Source organism: Xiphophorus maculatus, chromosome 23 (assembly GCF_002775205.1).
Source record: "Xiphophorus maculatus strain JP 163 A chromosome 23, X_maculatus-5.0-male, whole genome shotgun sequence".
Taxonomy (NCBI): domain Eukaryota; kingdom Metazoa; phylum Chordata; class Actinopteri; order Cyprinodontiformes; family Poeciliidae; genus Xiphophorus; species Xiphophorus maculatus.
In genome coordinates, this window is record NC_036465.1 from 2,826,429 (window position 1) to 2,846,256 (window position 19,828).

The 19,828-nt window shown below is 35.5% G+C and overlaps 1 protein-coding gene across 2 annotated transcripts in view; it reads left to right on the top strand.

Annotated features, from left to right (window-relative positions):
- rxfp1 (relaxin/insulin like family peptide receptor 1) overlaps positions 1 to 19,828 on the top strand; it is a 122,377-nt gene that overhangs the window by 86,065 nt on the left and 16,484 nt on the right. For both annotated transcript variants that reach the window (XM_023328283.1, XM_023328284.1), the window contains exons 5-15: positions 1,463 to 1,534; positions 2,001 to 2,072; positions 6,298 to 6,369; positions 6,525 to 6,596; positions 6,770 to 6,838; positions 6,979 to 7,050; positions 7,266 to 7,337; positions 12,961 to 13,032; positions 13,545 to 13,616; positions 14,248 to 14,319; positions 16,265 to 16,494. In XM_023328283.1, the coding sequence (XP_023184051.1) occupies positions 1,463 to 1,534; positions 2,001 to 2,072; positions 6,298 to 6,369; positions 6,525 to 6,596; positions 6,770 to 6,838; positions 6,979 to 7,050; positions 7,266 to 7,337; positions 12,961 to 13,032; positions 13,545 to 13,616; positions 14,248 to 14,319; positions 16,265 to 16,494 (947 nt within the window). The remainder of the gene's footprint in view (positions 1 to 1,462; positions 1,535 to 2,000; positions 2,073 to 6,297; positions 6,370 to 6,524; positions 6,597 to 6,769; positions 6,839 to 6,978; positions 7,051 to 7,265; positions 7,338 to 12,960; positions 13,033 to 13,544; positions 13,617 to 14,247; positions 14,320 to 16,264; positions 16,495 to 19,828) is intronic.

Sequence of the window (19,828 nt, forward strand, 5' to 3'; positions counted from 1 at the left end):
CCAAAAGCAATGGAGCATATGTCTTTGTCCATTCATCATCAATGCAGAAATTGTCTTTGGTCATTACTTTTGTCAAACAGTATCACACAGAGAAATTGTTGTTTAAAATAGTGGAGAAATATTGCATTGCATTGGGAAATTGAAAAGATGAAATGTCTAAAGTGGCGTCCTATTCATGTTTGATAAATTACTCCCCTTTCTGTCCTTTCAAAAGCATGCCTGTTGGTGGTCTTTGTGTGAAAAAGTCAACATGCTGTGTTTGACTGTCAGCTTAAATTTTTGCAGTTTGCCAGAACAGAAGAGCAAAGAGGATTGTGTTATAATTTCCCCAGAGTCCACAAGTGAACACATCTAAAAGTCTGGTATGACTACAAGTGATGAAATTACACGTTAGTAACATTTTAATCCATTCAAAGGTTTGGAAGCAAAAACTGAATCAACTGGACAATTAGGAGTCTCTTGATAAAGCTGAGTTTGTAAGATAGATCAGCAGCTTGACCAGGTGTAGCATGTTTATGGTTTCAATTTTCTAACTGATGACCAAGTGTGAAAAGATGTCAACAAAAATATTATTCATCAGGCTTCCTTTGGCATTTGTATGATAAATCATTTGAAATTTTATGTCTGCACTTATTTGCCTTGCCTTATATTCAATAAACATAAGTATATACTAAAAGAATTAAGACAACATTAGAAAAAGGCGACATTATGTTAAGAATGTGAAAATGAAAATCTCATCTTTTGCAAATGGAGATGGAAAAAGATAATTTGTTTGTGGTATTTTAATGGTTTTCATGATGCAAGGGCTATTTTAATTTTATTTTAATTTTATGTGAAAGACCAACTCAAAATAGTGCATAATTGTGGAAGGAAAATGAAACACGGTTTTCAAACTTTTTACAAAGCAAGCATTTGTATTCAGACCGTTTAAGTGGAGGTCCATCTTTCCACAGAAAAATTACCTTACATGTACAACAACAGCTACAATGGGATGGCTTAGGTCACAGCTTATTCATGTATTACAGGGGCTTAGTCAAAGTCTAGAGCTAAATCCAATCTGACTGGAACTGAGCTATTTCACAAAGATGGGCAAAAATGTTGTCTAGCTCGCAAAGCTGGTAGGGAAATACTATGAAAGACATGGAAATTATGGTTGTACTATGCATTTACTCAGGGAGGCTGGATTCATTTGTCAAACGGTTCACCTTTTTACTGCTAAAGATTTTTTTCTAAATAATGTATCATTTCCTTCCACTTTGCTGACATGCATTACTTTGTGCTGGTTTGCCACATAAAATCCCATTAAAATATGTTGAAGTTTTCAGCTGCTACGTAGCACAATGTAGAAAAAATCCCTGCTGATTAATAGTTTGGCAAAGCTTTAATTAATGTAATAATTTTTAATGATAACTATTAATTGGTCTGCACACTAACATGATCATAATTCCTTCCTATTTCTCAGGTCCTTACAAAGAAACAGGCTTCACAGACTGAAAGCAAAAGGATTCTTTAACTACCAAAGCCTTCAGAAACTGTGAGTTTCCATCATCCTCTCTCCATATACACATAAACTAAAGGTACTTAAACCATGCACAGGAGACGTTATGAGGCTTGGAAGGCTGTTGGGCATGCTGGCAGTGTTGAATGTTCTGTTGTGCGTATGCAGATGCATTTGCCACTGACTTGTGCTGTTTATCAAGCTTGCACAGTGTCACTGTGAGGACAGGTCTAATCCTTTGCCAGAATCTGTTTGGCATTGTTGGGTTTGTGGGTTTAAATAGATTTAAAATGTTTGTTGTGTTTACATAAACAAGATGATTGAATAGCTGTTAGACAGTAAAATATAATACCAATATCCAACAGCACTAGGATGTTACCCCTAAATTTAGGCCTTCCTGCAGAGTTCTTTGTCAGTCAGCCCAACATATTTTGGCAATGCGCCTGTTTTTGTTTGCTCATTAATTCATCAGCCTCAAAATGTTTCTGTGATCCTTTTGCAGATATCTACAGCACAACAATATTCAAGATGTGAATCCTGATGCATTCAGAGGGCTTCATAATCTAACAAGACTGTGAGTAAAGTAATAATTTTTCTGATTACTAGATATTTATTGTAATTAGATTATTGTAACTTTTAACAGCTCTGTCACTATTCTGATTCTAACCTCAGATCAGTGCTGTTGTTGTGAGAATAAGTTCTTTTGGATTAAAATCCAACTCTTATTTCATTAAACATGACCACAGTAGCTTGTCAGCTCTGATTCCTGGGAGGTAGAAATATTAAATATCAAAAGTAAGAGACATGAACTCCTTTTTATTCTAGTTCTAATAGACTGTTTATTGAAATTCCTAAATTTTCTTTAGCAGATTTGATATGAAGGGCAGCTAAATAAAAACAGCTGCGGTATATGGGCCAAATAGGTTCTGTACTACATCACCTTGGCAACCACCGGTGCTCACAGCCACATTTTCTTGACAAAAAAGATATTTCTAACCCTGGGTTCTGGATAAATATTTACCACTTAATTATAACATAGTTAAGTGTGGAGTGAGCGCCCCTACTTACCCCACAGATTCAGCTACAGGGAAAAGGCTGAAGAGGTTTAATGCAGTAAGGAGAGAAGACAATGGCACAAGCACCAAAACAGGATATTCTATTCAAAGCACTTCTTCTCAGTCACAGATTATGAAGCAAACTGCTGATGTCAGCAGTATGACGGTGGAGAGTTTTTCTGGAAGGAAATATGTTGTTTTTACTTTTCTGTACTCTGTGACTGTACATCTGAAGATGTAGAAGATGTACGTCTTTTTTTCTGTCAGTGTCTGTGCAAAATAAACAAAACTGAATGTGCAGAGATGTTGACTGTATATCAAAATGTGTATATATGTTTTATTTATTCATTAAAAACAATAAATAAAAAGTAAAACTGAAGCATATTTTAGTTGTGACTTGCATAAGAGCAGAGGGTAGATATTGTGAGCCTTGATTGTGACTGAATAAATAGTTGCTAGTGGTGTGAGTGTGGAGGTAACTTGAATGGCTTTGTAAATAAATAAATAAAAGTTGATAAAACTAAATGACTTCAGTGAGAGACAGTGTCCAGTAGATAATGACTTATGAAGTACTGTAGCACAAATAAACCCTCACAATTAAAACATAGGCTACATTTACAGCAGGCTTTAATAAAAAAAAATAAATAAAATGTAAACAAAAACCATTAAAAATGGAACAACAAACAAAATAAACAAAACTTCTATTCAAAAATATTAATCATAAGAATGAACATTATTGAGCTCATTTTAATTTATCATTTGATTAATTGATTAGTTGCTTATTTCCAATAACAGTACTGGTCAGAACTGGAGCATAAAATGATTTTATAACTTATAAAATGGATTTTGTTTTTTAAAAAAGATTTTTGTGTCTGAAAAGGAAATAAATATTATTATTTTGATCTATGACACTGTAACCCATATGCTCAAACTATGAGGTACAGAGTCATCGTCTTGACAAACTATTCTAATAAATACAAACCTTTCAGGACGATTTTAAGTTTTAGCTGTGTGTAAATTTAACTAAGCACCTCCAAAAAGGTTTGATTGTTTGAAAAATACCATCACAAAGAACTGAAGGTGCAGTCCAGGTTGAGCTGTAGAGATTTCCTGTGAGTCAAGGTGTCAGAGCAGGATTCCAAAAACTGAACTGGTGCAGAGCTTACTTTTCTGGTGGCTGTAGATGAATGAGCAGAGCCGACAGGCGACACAGGCTGGTTTTCACAGAGATAGGGAGGCGAGTAAGGGAGGAGCAAAGCTGGCTGGTGTTCAAAGAGGAGAAAGAGGAGAGGCTGGAGCAGAGCAGGGAAATTACTGAAAACTCTTCTAGACAACAAAGAGTAGCCAGCTATAGCGTAATCCCTCAAGAAATAACGGTCGAAAAGTTTTGGAGCTCAGCAGAAACATTTACTGCAGGGCTTGATTAGTTATTTAATGTGTAAAGGGCGTGAAGAAAAATGTAATGTTTTACCAAGACAAAAAAGACAGAAACACAAATTGAAACAAATCTATAACTGTATGCTGAAAAAGACACTTTTCATCATTAAACTTTAACTGTTTTAGATCAGTTAGGACCAGCAAACTTAGCTCTGTTTGCTAGATTTCATTTGATAGTAAAACTTTTTTGTACTTTGCACCAAAGCACAGAACCTGACACAGAACCTGTCTTATGTCTAGATGTAGGATGGCTGGACATTCTCACATGGGTTTATGCGTAGGTTGTATCCATGGCTGGAGGTCCACAAAAATCAGAAAATATAAAATAGAATTTAAGCTAAGCAAATATAATATCATTGAATAGTAAATAAAAATGAGGAAAAGTATTTGAAAATTTGAAGCTTCTTTACATATGTTGTAGCATTGTCAGTGTCTTGCAAATGTGGTCCTCACCCAGCTGTTTGGGAACTGTTGATGTAGAGGACTTTTCTGCAAAATCTTCTGTTAAATTGATTGTGATGTGGTTGAATTGGTTTTTAACACAAACAAAAAACATTTAAAGCCGTAAAATGGAAATGTTGCTAGGGCATGAATCATCTTCCAACAGATTAGAGGGACATCTTGCCCTGTTACACATCAACAGCTTCTTGTAATTTAGGTCTTTCTAGGGTTTCTTCATAATGTATGGAAAACTAGTTCATCCTTGCTGCTGGTTACCTTAACGTTACTGGTTATTATTTCAGGCGTACCCACATTCTCACAGCTTATTGTAAAAAAAATTTCTGTCATTATAAAACATTCTAAAAAACATTCAGCACCTATGAACTAACTTGGAATGCCATATTTTATCAAAGTATGAAGACACCTTAATGTGACCTTTTCAATTAGATTTCATAGTCACACAAATCACACATCTGTAATACTGCACGTTTTTTCAACCATGGTGTGCAGGACCTAACTTCTCGGCCCTCCCCCCTCTGGAGGCGGATGACATAGATAAAACACTCCGTGTCAAATCCAAGGGGATTTGAAGATAACCTGGACAACTTTACAGAAATCTGAGTTAACAAGAATATGCTGTAAACCTGCAATGACCTATCTATATGAAGGTGTATTTTCCCCACCTTTCATTATTATTATTTTTTTTGTATCTCACTTTGACATGTCCTTGAATAGGCCACAGAGGCCAGAAATTCTTGCTTTATTAAATGTACCTTTCTCAAAGAAAATGACATCCTCTCTTTTTGTAACCCATTTGATCTGCTTCTCTTTAGCGATGCAAAACCTTATTCCTGTAATATAGAGATGAAGACTAAAATACATCTTAGATGACTGGGAAGTAGCGTTGTGTGTGAATTGTGAGACAGTTATTTTTTTGTTTTTGGGCATGACTGATGGCACCCTTTGAATTTCGTTGTCCTTGTGACAATGACAATAAAGATTTATCTTATCTTATCTTATCTTATCTTAAGTAATCGATATTGTCAATGTACAATATACAGGATGTGAATGATAAAAATAATTTGAAGGCTTGGGTAAAACATCACAGTTGTGATGTTTATAATACAGTTCTGGTTAGGCCTTAATGTACATTCATCATATTCATGCATGTCATGCACATTTAGACTTTTATGGCTGTTCTTTTTCATACTTAATGTTTAAAAAAAAAAAAGAAATTTAATTATTTTAAACAGAGGAAGTGGCTGCACGATTTCTTCCGAATTCCTGCATGCAGACAGACTGAAGTGTATACATTCAGCTTCAGTAATATTTAAATAAATGTCTATTAGGAAGCTTCACCTTGACAACACGCTCCGGACGAGTTGGAAGAACTTGTTTAAAGTTCTTCCAGACACAGACTTGTCTGGAAGAACTGTGTCTGGCACAGACCTGACTTTAATTATAGTCCATATTTTTCTATAAGGTTCTTTAAGGTTTCAGAGCCATTGTGAAACCTTAAATGAAATATATTCTTTTGTCACATTTGTTTTTTTTTATATGTACTTGCCACTTGCTCAATATAGTTTTTTTAAGAGAGAACATGGCAAGAGGAAAGATAACTGCAGTAAACAGTTTTCACCCATATATTCACCCATGTCAAACTACTTGAATAATTCTTAACAGAACCTTCAATACAGATGTTGAACTTTATTCATTATTGGAAGCTAAATGTGCTAAATGTTTTCAAAGTTAGCAAAATGCTAATGACTAAGTATAAGCTTCTGACTGACGCTAAATACAGGCTTAGCTTTGCTTGTTAGCTTCATGTGTCATGTACAGAGTAAGGTAACATTTCTTTTTTTTCAGGTACCTGAGTTACAACAAGATAATAGTATTGATGCCAGGAGTGTTCAATGACCTGCACAAGCTGGAGTGGCTGTGAGTCAGCGGCTTTTATGTTCTATTGTTTCCCTTTTCCTCTCTACCTCCTTTTCGTGTTATATTATACACCGCACGTATTTCTACTGAGGCGGTTTTATCCGAATCAATGATCCGAAAATAAGGCGGAAACAACATCCTGTTTGTCTTTTCAGGATCCTGGAAAACAATAATATCCATCAGATATCTACCATGACATTTTCAGGACTTAACTCTCTTGTTTTACTGTGAGTTTCTGCCCTTACATTATATATTTGATCTTTTACTTTCATCTCATGTTTTTTGGACTATTTGAAGTGCTTGTTGTTTAGAGTTGTTCCTCCCCTGTTAAGAGTAAAAGTGTCTGAACATGAAGAAGAAATGTGCAACACTGTGTTTTTTTTTTGTCTCTGATTGACAGGGTTTTGTTGAACAACTCCCTGACAAAGTTGGATGACATCTGCCAGGAAATGCCCAGACTGAACTGGCTGTAAGTGGGATGTCAGAAAATATCACAAACTGTCCTCTCAAAAAAGTGACAAGGCTTTTGATGGGTTTATTCTCTGTGTGTTTGTATTTATCCCCACATACTCTCTGTTTGTGTGTGTTTTCCAAAACATGTCCTTGCAGGGATTTGGAGGGAAATCTAATTGAAAAAATTGGAAATGCTTCTCTCCATTCATGCACCATGTTGACAGTTCTGTAAGTGTAAATTTGCATAATTTAATTCATAGCTACGGCAAAGGTTTGCTCTCAAAATATTTACTTCTGACTTAAGCTTGCAAATTCTACCTAGATTCACTTAAAACTGAAGCCACCTTGTAGCCAGAGTATGAAGTCAATACGGCGATTCATTAAACGGAAGGAAGAGGGTCGAGGAACAGTGGAGTAATTCAATGTTTATTGACTTTTTCCAGGGTGTTGCAGCGAAACAGGATCAGCTACATACACGAACAAGCATTCTCAGTCCTCCAAAAGCTCGGAGAATTGTAAGTCAAGTCCTTCCCTCGTTTATTTTATTTTCAAATCGCACAGAGAAACTATTCTCAAAATGAAAAGAGACAAAGTTTGAGATGCTTTTGAGAAAAAGGCTGAATTAAACACTTTAACATGCAGATCATTTAGAAAAAGCTTCACATATTGTGTCTTCCAGCTCCAAGGACATTATCAAAACATTGATGGAGTGTTTGAAGGAGTGTGTGAACATCAAGAGAACAGTACATTCTGAAGGAGAGCAAATTTTAAGGGCTGTGGAAAGGAACAACAGACTTCACAATGTCTAATGAGCTCACATGTTATGATGGAGGCTTCATTGAACAAACTCATGACTGCTTTGTACTACTTGCAGTTAAACTGAGGCTGAATGATCGTTTAGATTAGCTACTGTGTTGGGGTGCATTAATTTGCTCCTTTGAAATGTTTTTGCCGCTGCAATATATATTTTAGCTAAAGTTCCCATTTTAAGAGATTTTATTTTCTCTACAGGAGGATTATTTTGATTATTATGAACTCTGTAGTTCTGTTTCTAGAACTACAGATTTGTTCTCCTTCACTAACTTTCTTATTTGTCACAAAGTTTCACACAAAGTACATACAATGTTTTGATTGAATTTTCTCCAAATGCCTGAACCCAGAGGATATTTTTTCAGTTTTTCATTGAGCTCATGACTTTTCCTGTAATGTAGTTGTGATGATGGAATTTCCTATTAAAAAACAAAGTAAAAAAAAACAATAGCTCATCAGAAGCCATTTTCATTCCAGTGCTATACTGTATACCTCCCAAAAAAATCCACAAAATACATCACAAAACTAGTTTCTTCTTATATACAGGTCAATTTGAATAAATTAATATTTAATTAAAAAGTCTATTTTCTTTAATTAGTTAGATTGAAAACACACATTTATATAGGTTTCAATCACTCACAGTGATATATCAAGTTTTTATTTATCTTAATTTTGATCATTATGGCTTGCATGCAGCTTCTGACATTAGGAGTATTACATATGAAAAAACATTTTTGTTCTGAAATGGGATTCTGAGACATTTTACCCTGTACTACAGAGTATTTACACTCACTACTTGGTCAAAACTTCTTTTGCATAAATTACTGTAATTGAGCAATTACTGTAAAGGCAGCATGAAATGAAGGCAATCAATTCATAGCTCAAGGAAGTTTAGGGTTTTATCTAATATTTATTTAGCCTTTAGTTTACCAGGTAGAATCTTGGAAAAGTAGTTCTCATTTACAAACCTGACATGATAAAAAAAGTACAAAAATACATAGAAACACATGAAAAACGTTTGACCAGGAAAACGTTAGTAATGTTTCTTCTCTTTGTAACAGTGAAGTAGTAAACATCCTGGATGCCATCTTGGAAAAATATTTCTTTATTAATTTTGGCATGTGATTGTGTGTTTTTGTTATCTGTAAAAGTACTTTACTCTGCTTTTTGGTGTGTAAGAACAATTATTTTCACTGTCTGAATTACATAATGAAGGAAATTAAATGAATTGGCTTTTTGAACTATTGTGATTTATTAAGATGCTCCTATAAATTGAGCATATTTAACCTTTATAGACACGGCATTATACCAAGTGTCCACATTAAGCTTGTTTTACTTTTCAGACTAGGTATTATTTGACCTGCTTCTGTGCAAAGGACACCATTCCACTTCTGTTGTTTGTATATTTCTGTCTTATAACCACAGAAGTGCTGCATTTGCCTGCAGACATGAACCTTTTACTTCAGACTCTGTCTCCTTCTTGAGTTTTGAATAGTGCCCTCTTGCATTTATCTTCATAGCATCCCCCCAACTGTATGTTCCTTTCATCTGCTGTGCCTCACTGTTGCCTGTACAAAGCTGATAAACGCCTCATGAGTTTTAGCATCTCCTGTTCCAGGGACCTGTGAATTTTTCATGCTCCTCTAGCAGTAACTTCGATAGCCAGAGGCAACGTATTGTCTTTTCTCATTCTCCAGAACACACTGAGGGAAATATCCTTAAATTTTGCAGTAATGTCACTTTGGACTAAAGGCTGAACTACTTAAAATTAGTTGGTCATATCTCAAAATTACTGTGACACTTTTTGTCTTGCATAAAATACAAAAAATAGACTGAAGACATTTAACAGCAAGGGAGTAATTGAAGCTTTTATTTTTCCTTGCTGGATATTTGAGGGACATAAATGTGTTATCTGTAAAATTTAAACGTTAGCGCCGTTATTGTAACATCAGACACACCTTCTTTGTCTAGGCTGTGAAAGCTTCATGCTAATTCCTTAAGAATCCAGCTGTTTGGGTTTGACTTTGAGACTTTGGAATAAATTAACTTAGCGGGATATATTTTAGATAACGTCAAGCTCTTGACTTCTTTTTTCTTCTTGCAAATACTTTTTTGTATCCTTTTGTCCAAAATAAGGCCTGAAATGGCTCTTTAATTATCGCTAAATCCCATCAAAGCAAAATAACCAATGTTGTTTTGTTTCTTCTTGACTCTGTAGCCAAAAGCCAGTTACATTTTGCATGACTTTATTTAATTATGTTGTACTCACAACATAATTAAACTCACCAGTAATGCACATTTCTGTAAACTCTAAGAATGTCTTTTGTCAACTTTATTAAACATACAAAGTGTTGATAATGGCTGCTGGTTATTTAATCAGAAACCAGAAAAACAGAGAGAATGCATCTTGTAGCAGGAACAGCTCTGACTGCTGAACAAAAGTCAGTTTTAGTATTTTATACATGTTTTTTAGTTACATGCATTGAACTGTAAATTGCTATAACAATAAATCTTCACTACAAAGACTTCAAAGAATGAAGCAAAATTATGATGTAACATTAAAGCACTGCTTACATCTTTGTACCTTAATCAAGTTAAGATATCTCTCCTTGCAAAAACAGATGTTGCTACATCTTAAGATTCCTTTCTGGTTAAGAAGGTTGTGCATTCTCCCTGCTATATTTGTGGTGCAGTAGGTGATTTCAAACAAAGGTAAGCATGAAGACACTATAGCATTTTTTGCCAGTGTACTTGTATACTCATATGTTAGTGTTATGAGGAGTATCGAACGACAACAAAAGACGAAAGTTTTCTGCTGCTTGTGGTAACAACAGCAACAAAACATTTCTCAAATTTCTTGTATTGTGCTACCCACATTGAATCCCACGTAGAAGGACAGCAAGCAATTGTCGCCTCATAGTATTTGTTCCATAGGAAATGAATGGAGATGGAGCGATATAACCTCCTGTGCTAAAGGTGCCTATCTTGCTTCCTTGAACAGGTTAGGGTATGTTTTCATGCTATACAAAACATGTCCATTGCATTTTTTGCACAAAATCATTCTTAGATAATGAGATATCAGTCTGCTCAGTTCTGCCTCTTTTCAAAATGAGCCATTTTAGGTCCTCTTGTCTCTTTAAATCCAAATAAGCTGCTGCTGGTCATGCCCCCAAAATCAATGTTTACACTTGCACATAAAAATGGTTGCAAACCACAAATATGCCACCGTACCTCTTTGAAAACCAAAAGCAGAGCCTTCTGCACAGTCAAAAAAAACGCAGCAGGTGGTTTCTGGATGATAAACAATAAATGGCTTTTCCCACAGCCATTGCAGCTCATACAGTTGTAAAGCCAGCTGACCAAAGTTTGCTGGAGCGCCACTTGCGTTGCTAGGTAATGGGTTTGGCTATGCCGGGGTTTCTAGGTAACGGGGCATCGTCCTTCGATTGTGACTTAACAATTGGGAGGTTCCTGAAATGTCTTGTTTTCCAAATTCAAAAAAACAATAGCTTATTGCCAAAAACCAACTGTGCAGAAATGGAAGTATAAAAACTTGCAAAAAGGGAATTTTGCAGAATAGGTCTGCTTTAAGCCCATTAGTTTAGTACCCTTTGTGGTTAGCTCAGTTAACTTAGCCTCCTTCCCGCAGTTTCCCTGCCTACTCTTCCACGGATATGCAACTCTCCACTGATTAGACTCGTCTGATCCACATATCACTGATGGACCAACACAGAAGAGCCACTTTATTCTGTCTAGCCTCAGGTGTTCATTTGACATCTGAGGGATAAGGGACAGTCGATTCAAGACATTATTTTAGACAGAGAAGATAACTAAGTTGGATTAAAAGAAGCCAATCAGGTCTGAAAAATTAAGATTTAACAGAGGAGGTGGCCTCAGATTTTGTCCAACACCAACTCTGCAGACTGCAAAAAGATTCTGCAAGACATAGAAAAGCCAGCAGGTTCATCTCCACTCTTCCTTCCTTCAATGACATTTTTGACATCCGCTTGGCCAGCATTGCTTGTGACACCTCTCACACCTCACTACCAGTCTTCAGCCTCCTGCCCTCAGGGAGAAGGGACCAGAACACACTCCCCAACACTTCTGAGCATCTTTAAACACCAGCCTGTCAGGACGCTTAACTCTGTCCACTACCTTCTCCCTCTGACCCCTGCCAATGGATTTTAAACTTAATCTGGCTTCAATTGTATAATTTTACCTTGTTTCTACTTTATTAATTTAAATGTTTTGAGGGAGAGAAATAGTATTTCCATTTATCTGTATCTTCTGCATATATGGTGAGTTCACAAAGAGGATGATGATCATTTCCTGATTCATGTCCTAAGGCAGTTTCACAGCAGTTAACACCATGGGACATGTGACCAAAGTCACTCATGTGTTATTGTTATGGACAAATAACATGGACTCAAGTACTGGACAATATGGAGAGCAGAACTGGTAACTTGTGTCCTTAATGACCCAAATGCTGTGACTACAGCATGAATAGGTCTTACTTCCAATCACACTGAGAACTGAAGAAGGCTTTTGGATAGAAGATGAGAGTTCTTCAAGGAATAAAAGAACTCCAGGGTCATTCTACTTAAAGCACTTAGAAACTCTAATGTATTTATAAAGAACACTCAGCTGTCTGCTGCAAGTTACACTCTGATAGGTGTTTAGTATTTCTTACAGACATAAGAAGACGACTAGCTACTTTAGTTTCCACTACAGTATATTTACACCAGTAGGAGTCAGGTTTGTCTTATGTCTTTGTAATACCTACTATACCTATAATACCTACTGTCATAATGTCTGTTTGACAGGATTTCTTATTGGACATGTTGTGAACTATTTTTATTGAAATGAAGTGTTGAGTTCTTTCCTTGCCCTTGTTTTTTTGTGTTATTTAAAAAGTTTAGTTTAAAACAAGACAACCAAATGGAGATTATCATTTCTTTTTTGGCCATACTAGCACCTTTGATTGTTCCTGGGTAAAATCTTGCAATAATAATTGGATGTCATGTATAGATTTCTTTTTTACAAGAAAAATCATTTTTGTTTTTAAAAAGTTGCTTCTGTTTTTTATCATAATTTCTACAAATAAGAGACACGTGTAAAGGAGAAAGTATTGTGCCTGTTTGTCTCTCTGTATGTCAATCGGCCAAGTCTCTGTTGTTCATATTTTGTTTCTCAGCAGAAAATAGTTTGGAAACCAACAGTGCTCTATAAAAAGATCAGCAAAAATTAGTACATGATCTTACAGAGTCTTTTGGTTCTGAATGAGTTTGTTTATTTTTCTAATGCTTATGTGCTTGTGTCTCTGCACAGGGATCTGTCCAGCAACAGACTGGTGGCCATACCTCCCAATCTATTTGTCTTACTGGAGGATTTGCTCCAACTGTGAGTTCTTAATCAAACACGACAGTAAACAGATTTTGGTTTAACTTTGGATTGCTGCAGCTCAGAGTTTGTTTACATGTCTGCAAGAATCAGTTTGCACAAAACTCAATTTTAATTGGATTTAGTGTATTAGTTTATTTTAATATAATTAAATCAGACATATAAAGTATGAAAAGTAAAGTTTTTACGCTTGCGTCGAGATTTTGTGTTTATTACATAAGAATAGTTGAGCACAAGTTAGCTTGCTAACAGCATAATAGGTTTATATCAAGCTGTTATGCAGAGACAAACAAAATGAGGATGAGTCCAGCGTTTGCTGCTGAATCGTTTTGACAGCTTAATTGGAAGGAAAACATGTAGGAGTTAAAAAGAAACAGAAAAACATGTTATTGAGATGAAGCGCTGATGTCTCATGTGTGATCTCTGCAGGATTTACTCTGTAGTGTGAGATCAAGGATCAGTTGCATCTATATTTAATATTTTGTATGTTTTTTTTTTTTCTTATATCGTAGAAACATATCCTACAATCCCATCGTGGAGCTTCAAATGGATCACTTTGACAAGTTACATAAACTGAAGTCTTTGTAAGTATTTGTTCTGTTCCTGACACTGACCGCTAACCTTTACTGTTGCAGATTTAAGGACAACAGCAGCTTTGTATCTGCTTTTGAAAGGGTAATAAAGTCTTTGATGATGTTTAAGATCTGCAAACAAGTTTTTTGTGACATGCCAAATAGGAAAAAAATTAACAGTAAGAAAAGCTGGGCAAAAAGACCAGAAAAACACAAATTCTCACAGTTTTACAAAGTGTGTACCCAAATGTATTAGGTGTAAAACTAACCTGTCATTTCAGAAAAAGAGCATCATGCCAACAGTAAAACATGGTGGTGGTAGTGTGATGGTTGGGGCTGCATTGCTGCTTCAGGGTCTGGACAATTTTCAATAACTGATAAAACAATTAATTAGCTCTCTAGCATAAATTGCTAAAGGAGTGCAGGGACACTTTGGTCATGAAGCAGGACAATAATCCAGAGCACAGCACAAATTCACCTCCAAATGATTCATAAAACAATGTTTTTGAAACATGCTTTTTTAATCTATTATTGATAATACAATTTGTTTGATCTGAATTGAAGTTTGACAAGAAAAGCATAGACAAAGGAAGTCTTCACTGTTCAGAATTTGTGACAAAATCTATGTTTTTATGTTTCTCAGGAGCATAGAGGGAATAGAAATTGATAACATACAGCGAAGGATGTTTGAACCTCTCAGATACTTGACTCACATGTAAGTACAACATTATCATGTCTGTGGAGACCTTCATTTTTTCACACATAATGTACTGATAAGACCGAGTCACAGGCTAACCTTACCGGGCCTCAGCTTTAAATCCATCTGGGAGATAATTAAACCAGCTTTAAAGTGATCCAACCTCTCAGAGGGTAAAGATGCATAATTCATGAATTCGTGGAAGGAATAAGTTCCTTTTTTACTTTTTTTTCCGTTGTAGTTTTTCGTTTTTATTCAAATAAATACCATCAACATTGAGAAAGATGGTGATCTGGTTTGTTTTAGTAAAAAAGGGTTTAGTGTTAAAGTTTCATTTTCAGTCATTTTTTTTTGCAGAGGCTTATTGCCCCAAACTGTGGTAAGTAAACTGAAAGGTAATTTTGTAGCACCAAACAGTGAAAAGCAATTTCAAATCTTAATGACAAACACTTTGTGCTGTGGAAGGTTACATTGTGTTTGTTTTCTCTTAAATCAACCAGCCTGGATATAATCTGCTTCCAAACATACAATTTCTATGATTTTTCACCAGATTTGAAAAATCTGGTGAAAAAGATTTCACCTTTGTTCACTTTGGGAACAAAGTAGAGGTGCGCAATACATCGGGTTTGGACAGGATTTTCTTCATTTTTTACCACATTGTCTGATATATAAAACTTCGATTTGAATAAACAATGTTCTATTCAGTTTTGTTGGTCATGTGAGAATGATGGTGAAGCAGTGCATTGTGGGGTGTTCTCACTATGTGGAAAAGGTAGGAGAACATAATACGCCATCAGTTATCAGACACAACAGCAATATTAACATTAGACATGAATACTAACTCAAATTTACATACTGATGCATCACTTGGTGACAAAATTAAAGTGTTGTTGTTTTTTTTCTGGTTGAACTTTCAAGCTCCATCTTGAACGCTGCCCACCTTCATTTGAAATGACTGAAGATTTCGGCTAAAATAGCAACAGTTTATTTCCTATAATGATGCAGTCAAGTCCTTGAAACTTTTGACATTTTGACATGTAATCTCAAACTTGAATTTATTTAAATTACGTTTTATGTGTCAAACCAACACAGAGCAGTAAACAATACTGAAGTGTAAAGAAAATGACCTATAAGTTGTTAAAAAAAATGAAGTATGAGTTCAGCCCTTTTAACCATAAATAAAACTCTAAACAACCAGTTGCCTATGTAATGTAATCTCAGTGTAAATCTAACTGTTCTTTGAAGGCCTCACTGGTTTGTTAGAGATCATTAGAGAACAACCGGCATTATAAAAACCAAGGAACACATCAGACGTTAAATTTACATTCTAAAATTTTTATTGAAATTTAGGTTAGTAACTTTATAAAAAATAGACCAATTCATTCTGCAAATATTTGCACAAATGTAATATTTAGTTCATTATATACAGAACTCTGCATTGTTTTTTTTTTAATAATTTCAATCAATACTCCAAATTGAGTAATTTGAGGATCTGAGAGGTAATCATTGATTTTCCTTTTGCTTTTCATTAAGGCCATTTTAACTGCTTCTAGTTACCATTCAGGCCAAAGTGACACGGTGAAGAAAGCAGAGCTGTGTCAACGCCCCACACCTAAAAGTAAATTAACCCAAAACCAAATGCTTGGTTGGGTTTCAGTTCTTTTAGTTTTGATAAATGATTGATGTTAAATCTCTGTCGACTTTCTCCAACAAGATATTATAAGAACAAAATGACCAGTTTTAATCCAAATAGGTTTTTTAATAAGTCTTCCACCTCCTGAACGGCACAGTCTGACAGAAATGAGATCACTGTCCTTCTGTTCTTCCTTATCTTCCAGTTTAAATGCACAAATAGACAGTAAGGGTAATATTGTGGATAGACCACTGTAGGCTGCAAGTAAACACACACCCCATGCCTTAGCATTAGATTGCTTTTTTGATGTTGTTTTGTCTGTTTTCTTAGCTATTTCAAGAAGTTCCAGTACTGCGGCTATGCCCCTCACGTGCGCAGCTGCAAGCCCAACACAGATGGCATCTCATCTTTTGAGGACCTGCTGGCCAACATCGTCCTGAGGGTTTTTGTCTGGGTTGTCTCTGCCACCACATGCTTTGGCAACATCTTTGTCATCTGCATGCGCTCGTATATCCGCTCTGAGAACAAACTCCACGCCATGTGCATCATCTCCCTCTGCTGTGAGTCAAACTGCACTTCCAGGGGAACAGCAGTCATTTGGGAGGGAGCGTTGTGCAAAGGGAGGGAGATATGGAGCCTTTTAAACTTCAGAAAGTACAAAGTGTCACTTGAAGTTTCTGCCTGAATTTTTATTTATTTATTTTTAGTCTGACTGTATTTCTATGACATAATGTATAGTCATGTTTCATTATGTTTCTCTGGTATAAAATATTTGATAAGTCTCACAGGGTTTATTATGAATTATATCAAGTTCATGCAAAGCATCAATATTTGCAGTGACTACTCATTCTATGTTAATATGTCTGTAATGCAGCCTGGCACTTTCACTTCCTAGAGTTTGTTTTTTGGTTGATCTGCCTAGAGGTTCTGGATGGGGTTAATTTCTTACCAATGAACCCAAGATGTTTATATTAGGGCCAGGAGTTTTAATTAATTTCAGAAACTCTAATGTGTTAAAAATTTTCATGCAATTAATTATATTTTTATGGACAGCAAATGTTACCTGTGGGAACCAGAGGTGGACAGTGAAGGATGATTTCTTAGACCACTACAGTCCATACTACACTTTTTCTGCTCAGATTTATTCTGAATGACATTGATATCAGTTGCCCATTTATTTGATCACTCTCCATATCAACCCACAAACAGTAAAAATTAAAAAAACACTACAGTACAGATAAAAAAACAAAGTTTATTCATATTTCTCAAAACTACAAATCTGAATGCTTCTCATGCTGTCATGACTAAATGGAAAAAGATAAATCACTGGTGGGATTTCTCAAATCATAATTTCATCAGCTAAATCAATACGGACTCTTGATTAAAATGTTGAGTGATGTTTCCAGAAAAGCTGAGATGCTTCGTAAAAAGTTTATATGAATGCAATGAGCATGCAAATGTTCAAACCATGAATGTAAACCAAGATTTATATTAGTTTTATTTTTAACTCGATGCCAACAAAATCTTTTAAATATATTCTGGATGCATCTACCACCAAGGCTGTGTAAGTGAAAACTGTCCCTCTACATATCAAAATTTAATGTTTCCCCCCCATGCACGTATGCTCCAATTTTCTACCACGTTTTGGCTTGATAATTTTACATGACCTTGTTAATATTGTATGAAGGAAGAGGAGTGAGAAAACAGCTGGGGGTAGAAAGCTGGCACCCGGGCAGTAAAAAAGCTAATTAAGTTATATATTACCCTAAAAAAGTAAAAAATATATCCACGCATCAATCAGCTCAAACATTTCACATTTAGATACTGTGTCACACAACAAATTGATTCAGTTGGTAATAACTGAATCAACTGAGGACAAGTTTCATAAAAAAAGAGCTCTGTACTGATGTCTAACAAAGTAAGCAATACATAAATATTTAAACATATTTTTTTATCAACATCTCTGCACTAGAAATATTCATATATAAACTCTACAATCTCTAGCTGAATCTGTGATTTCAAGTATATAATTTGTCTCCAGAGCCTTTTGCTTGGCTAATGGTGAGCTGAGAAAAACTCTGCAGTTTCCTGACAAAAGAAAAGTTGGAGTCTTTTCAAAGCTGCAGCATCTAACGTTTAGAATTTTTTTATTGATTACTTAAAACTATGTTGTGACAGTACAATATGGATACAGATGTTATAAATTTACATCAAAGTAAAAGTTGCTAAATGCATTTGCACTCACCACTTTTCAGAATTAGTGTAGTAAAAAAAAATAAAACCATACAGGATATTTTCGCAAATATCCTATGTTCATCTGCTCCATAATTTCCCAATAATACATTGTTATTTGTGGTTGTAATGTGACAAAATGGGAAAAATGTTTATAATGGTGTAAATACACTTACAAGACAGAGTATCTGCACAGAAGAGTCCAAGAAGAGAAGATGCGTGGACATGAGTATGTCGCACAACATTAGCACTCAGCATTATATGCAGTTCAGTGCAGTTTGCTGTTGTCTAGGTGACTTTTACAGCAACACGGTGCCAGATACATTTTGTGTTCCAGGTGGACGGCTATTAAACTAACATCTACTGTATATGGCAGTAAGTTAAAGTCTGTTAGAAAAACAGAGAAAATGACGACACATTCAAAACTCAACATATTGTTCCTGACATTTTCAAGATGGTTAAAGCGCTTCATTAAAAGAAGAGGTGATGCAATGCAGAGGTAACATGCCCAACTCTTAAACATGTTCCCTGAATCCTTACAAAAATAAAGACATTTCTGTGTTTTGGTAGCTCTCAGCTCAACACGGGATTTCATCAGAATGCTTATGAATGCAAAGGCACTTGTTATCAGCATCAGATGAGGACTCCTTGGGTGTTTCATGATTTAATGAGGAGAATCAGAATAGTTGTTTTTTAAAATGGCCATTTAAAATGGACTCCAGACTGACAACTGAGGAAAACGGAGTTGATGGTAAAAACGGTTTATTTCTCAGGAAATATTTGAGATTGAAGAGCAAATCTGCTGCTTGATGTGACACTGTGTATACTGTCCATATAAATAGAAAACACGTTTTACTTTAATCAAGATTTGTTACAGCCTTCAAGTTATACAATAAACTATAAAATCATAGGTTAGAGCAGGGTTTCCCAAACCTTTCCCTACCAGGGACACCCTTCCTCATCCTCAGACATTACTACAAAATATGTAAAGAAACTGGCCACTTTTAGAAAGTTTTTTTTCTACACTTTTATTCAAAAATTAATAGTTATTACATTTGTTTAGCATAAGTGCTGCCTCATATTTTCTGACTTTAGCTGGCCATAATTTCTGAGGGATTTTTGAAGCAGTGTTCTCCACAGGCGGGCTGCTGGATGGTGGCTTCATTTTTTTCTATTCAGAAACTTGTCCATTTTGTATTTTTTGTCCTCATGCTTCCAATTTTCTAAGACCCTCCTAGCTCTTCATGGTGACCCCCCACGGGGCCACAGATCCCACTGTGATAAACCCTAGATTGAAGGGCACAAACTTTTTTTCTAAATGTTTAATAGACCCATGACAAATGTAACATAAAAGGTGTCAACCAAGTTTGAATTTGTTTTCATTTCAAGGCATTTGTAGCCTAGTTGCTTTAACACATTGATCTTTAAAACTTTATTCCTTTAGAGTTGGCTGAAAAAAGCTAAAGTGAAGCTTAAAGGGATGAAAAAAGAGATAACTGGCCTTAAAATCATTTAATCTCTTTACCAGAAGTGGATTGTGTACTTCTATATGCAAACACAGCATGTCCACAAAGAGCTTCTGATCTGCATATAAAGGGATGGAACAGATTTAAGTTCACAGGCAAAGTATAAACACATTCAAGAGTTGAGTCATCTGTATTC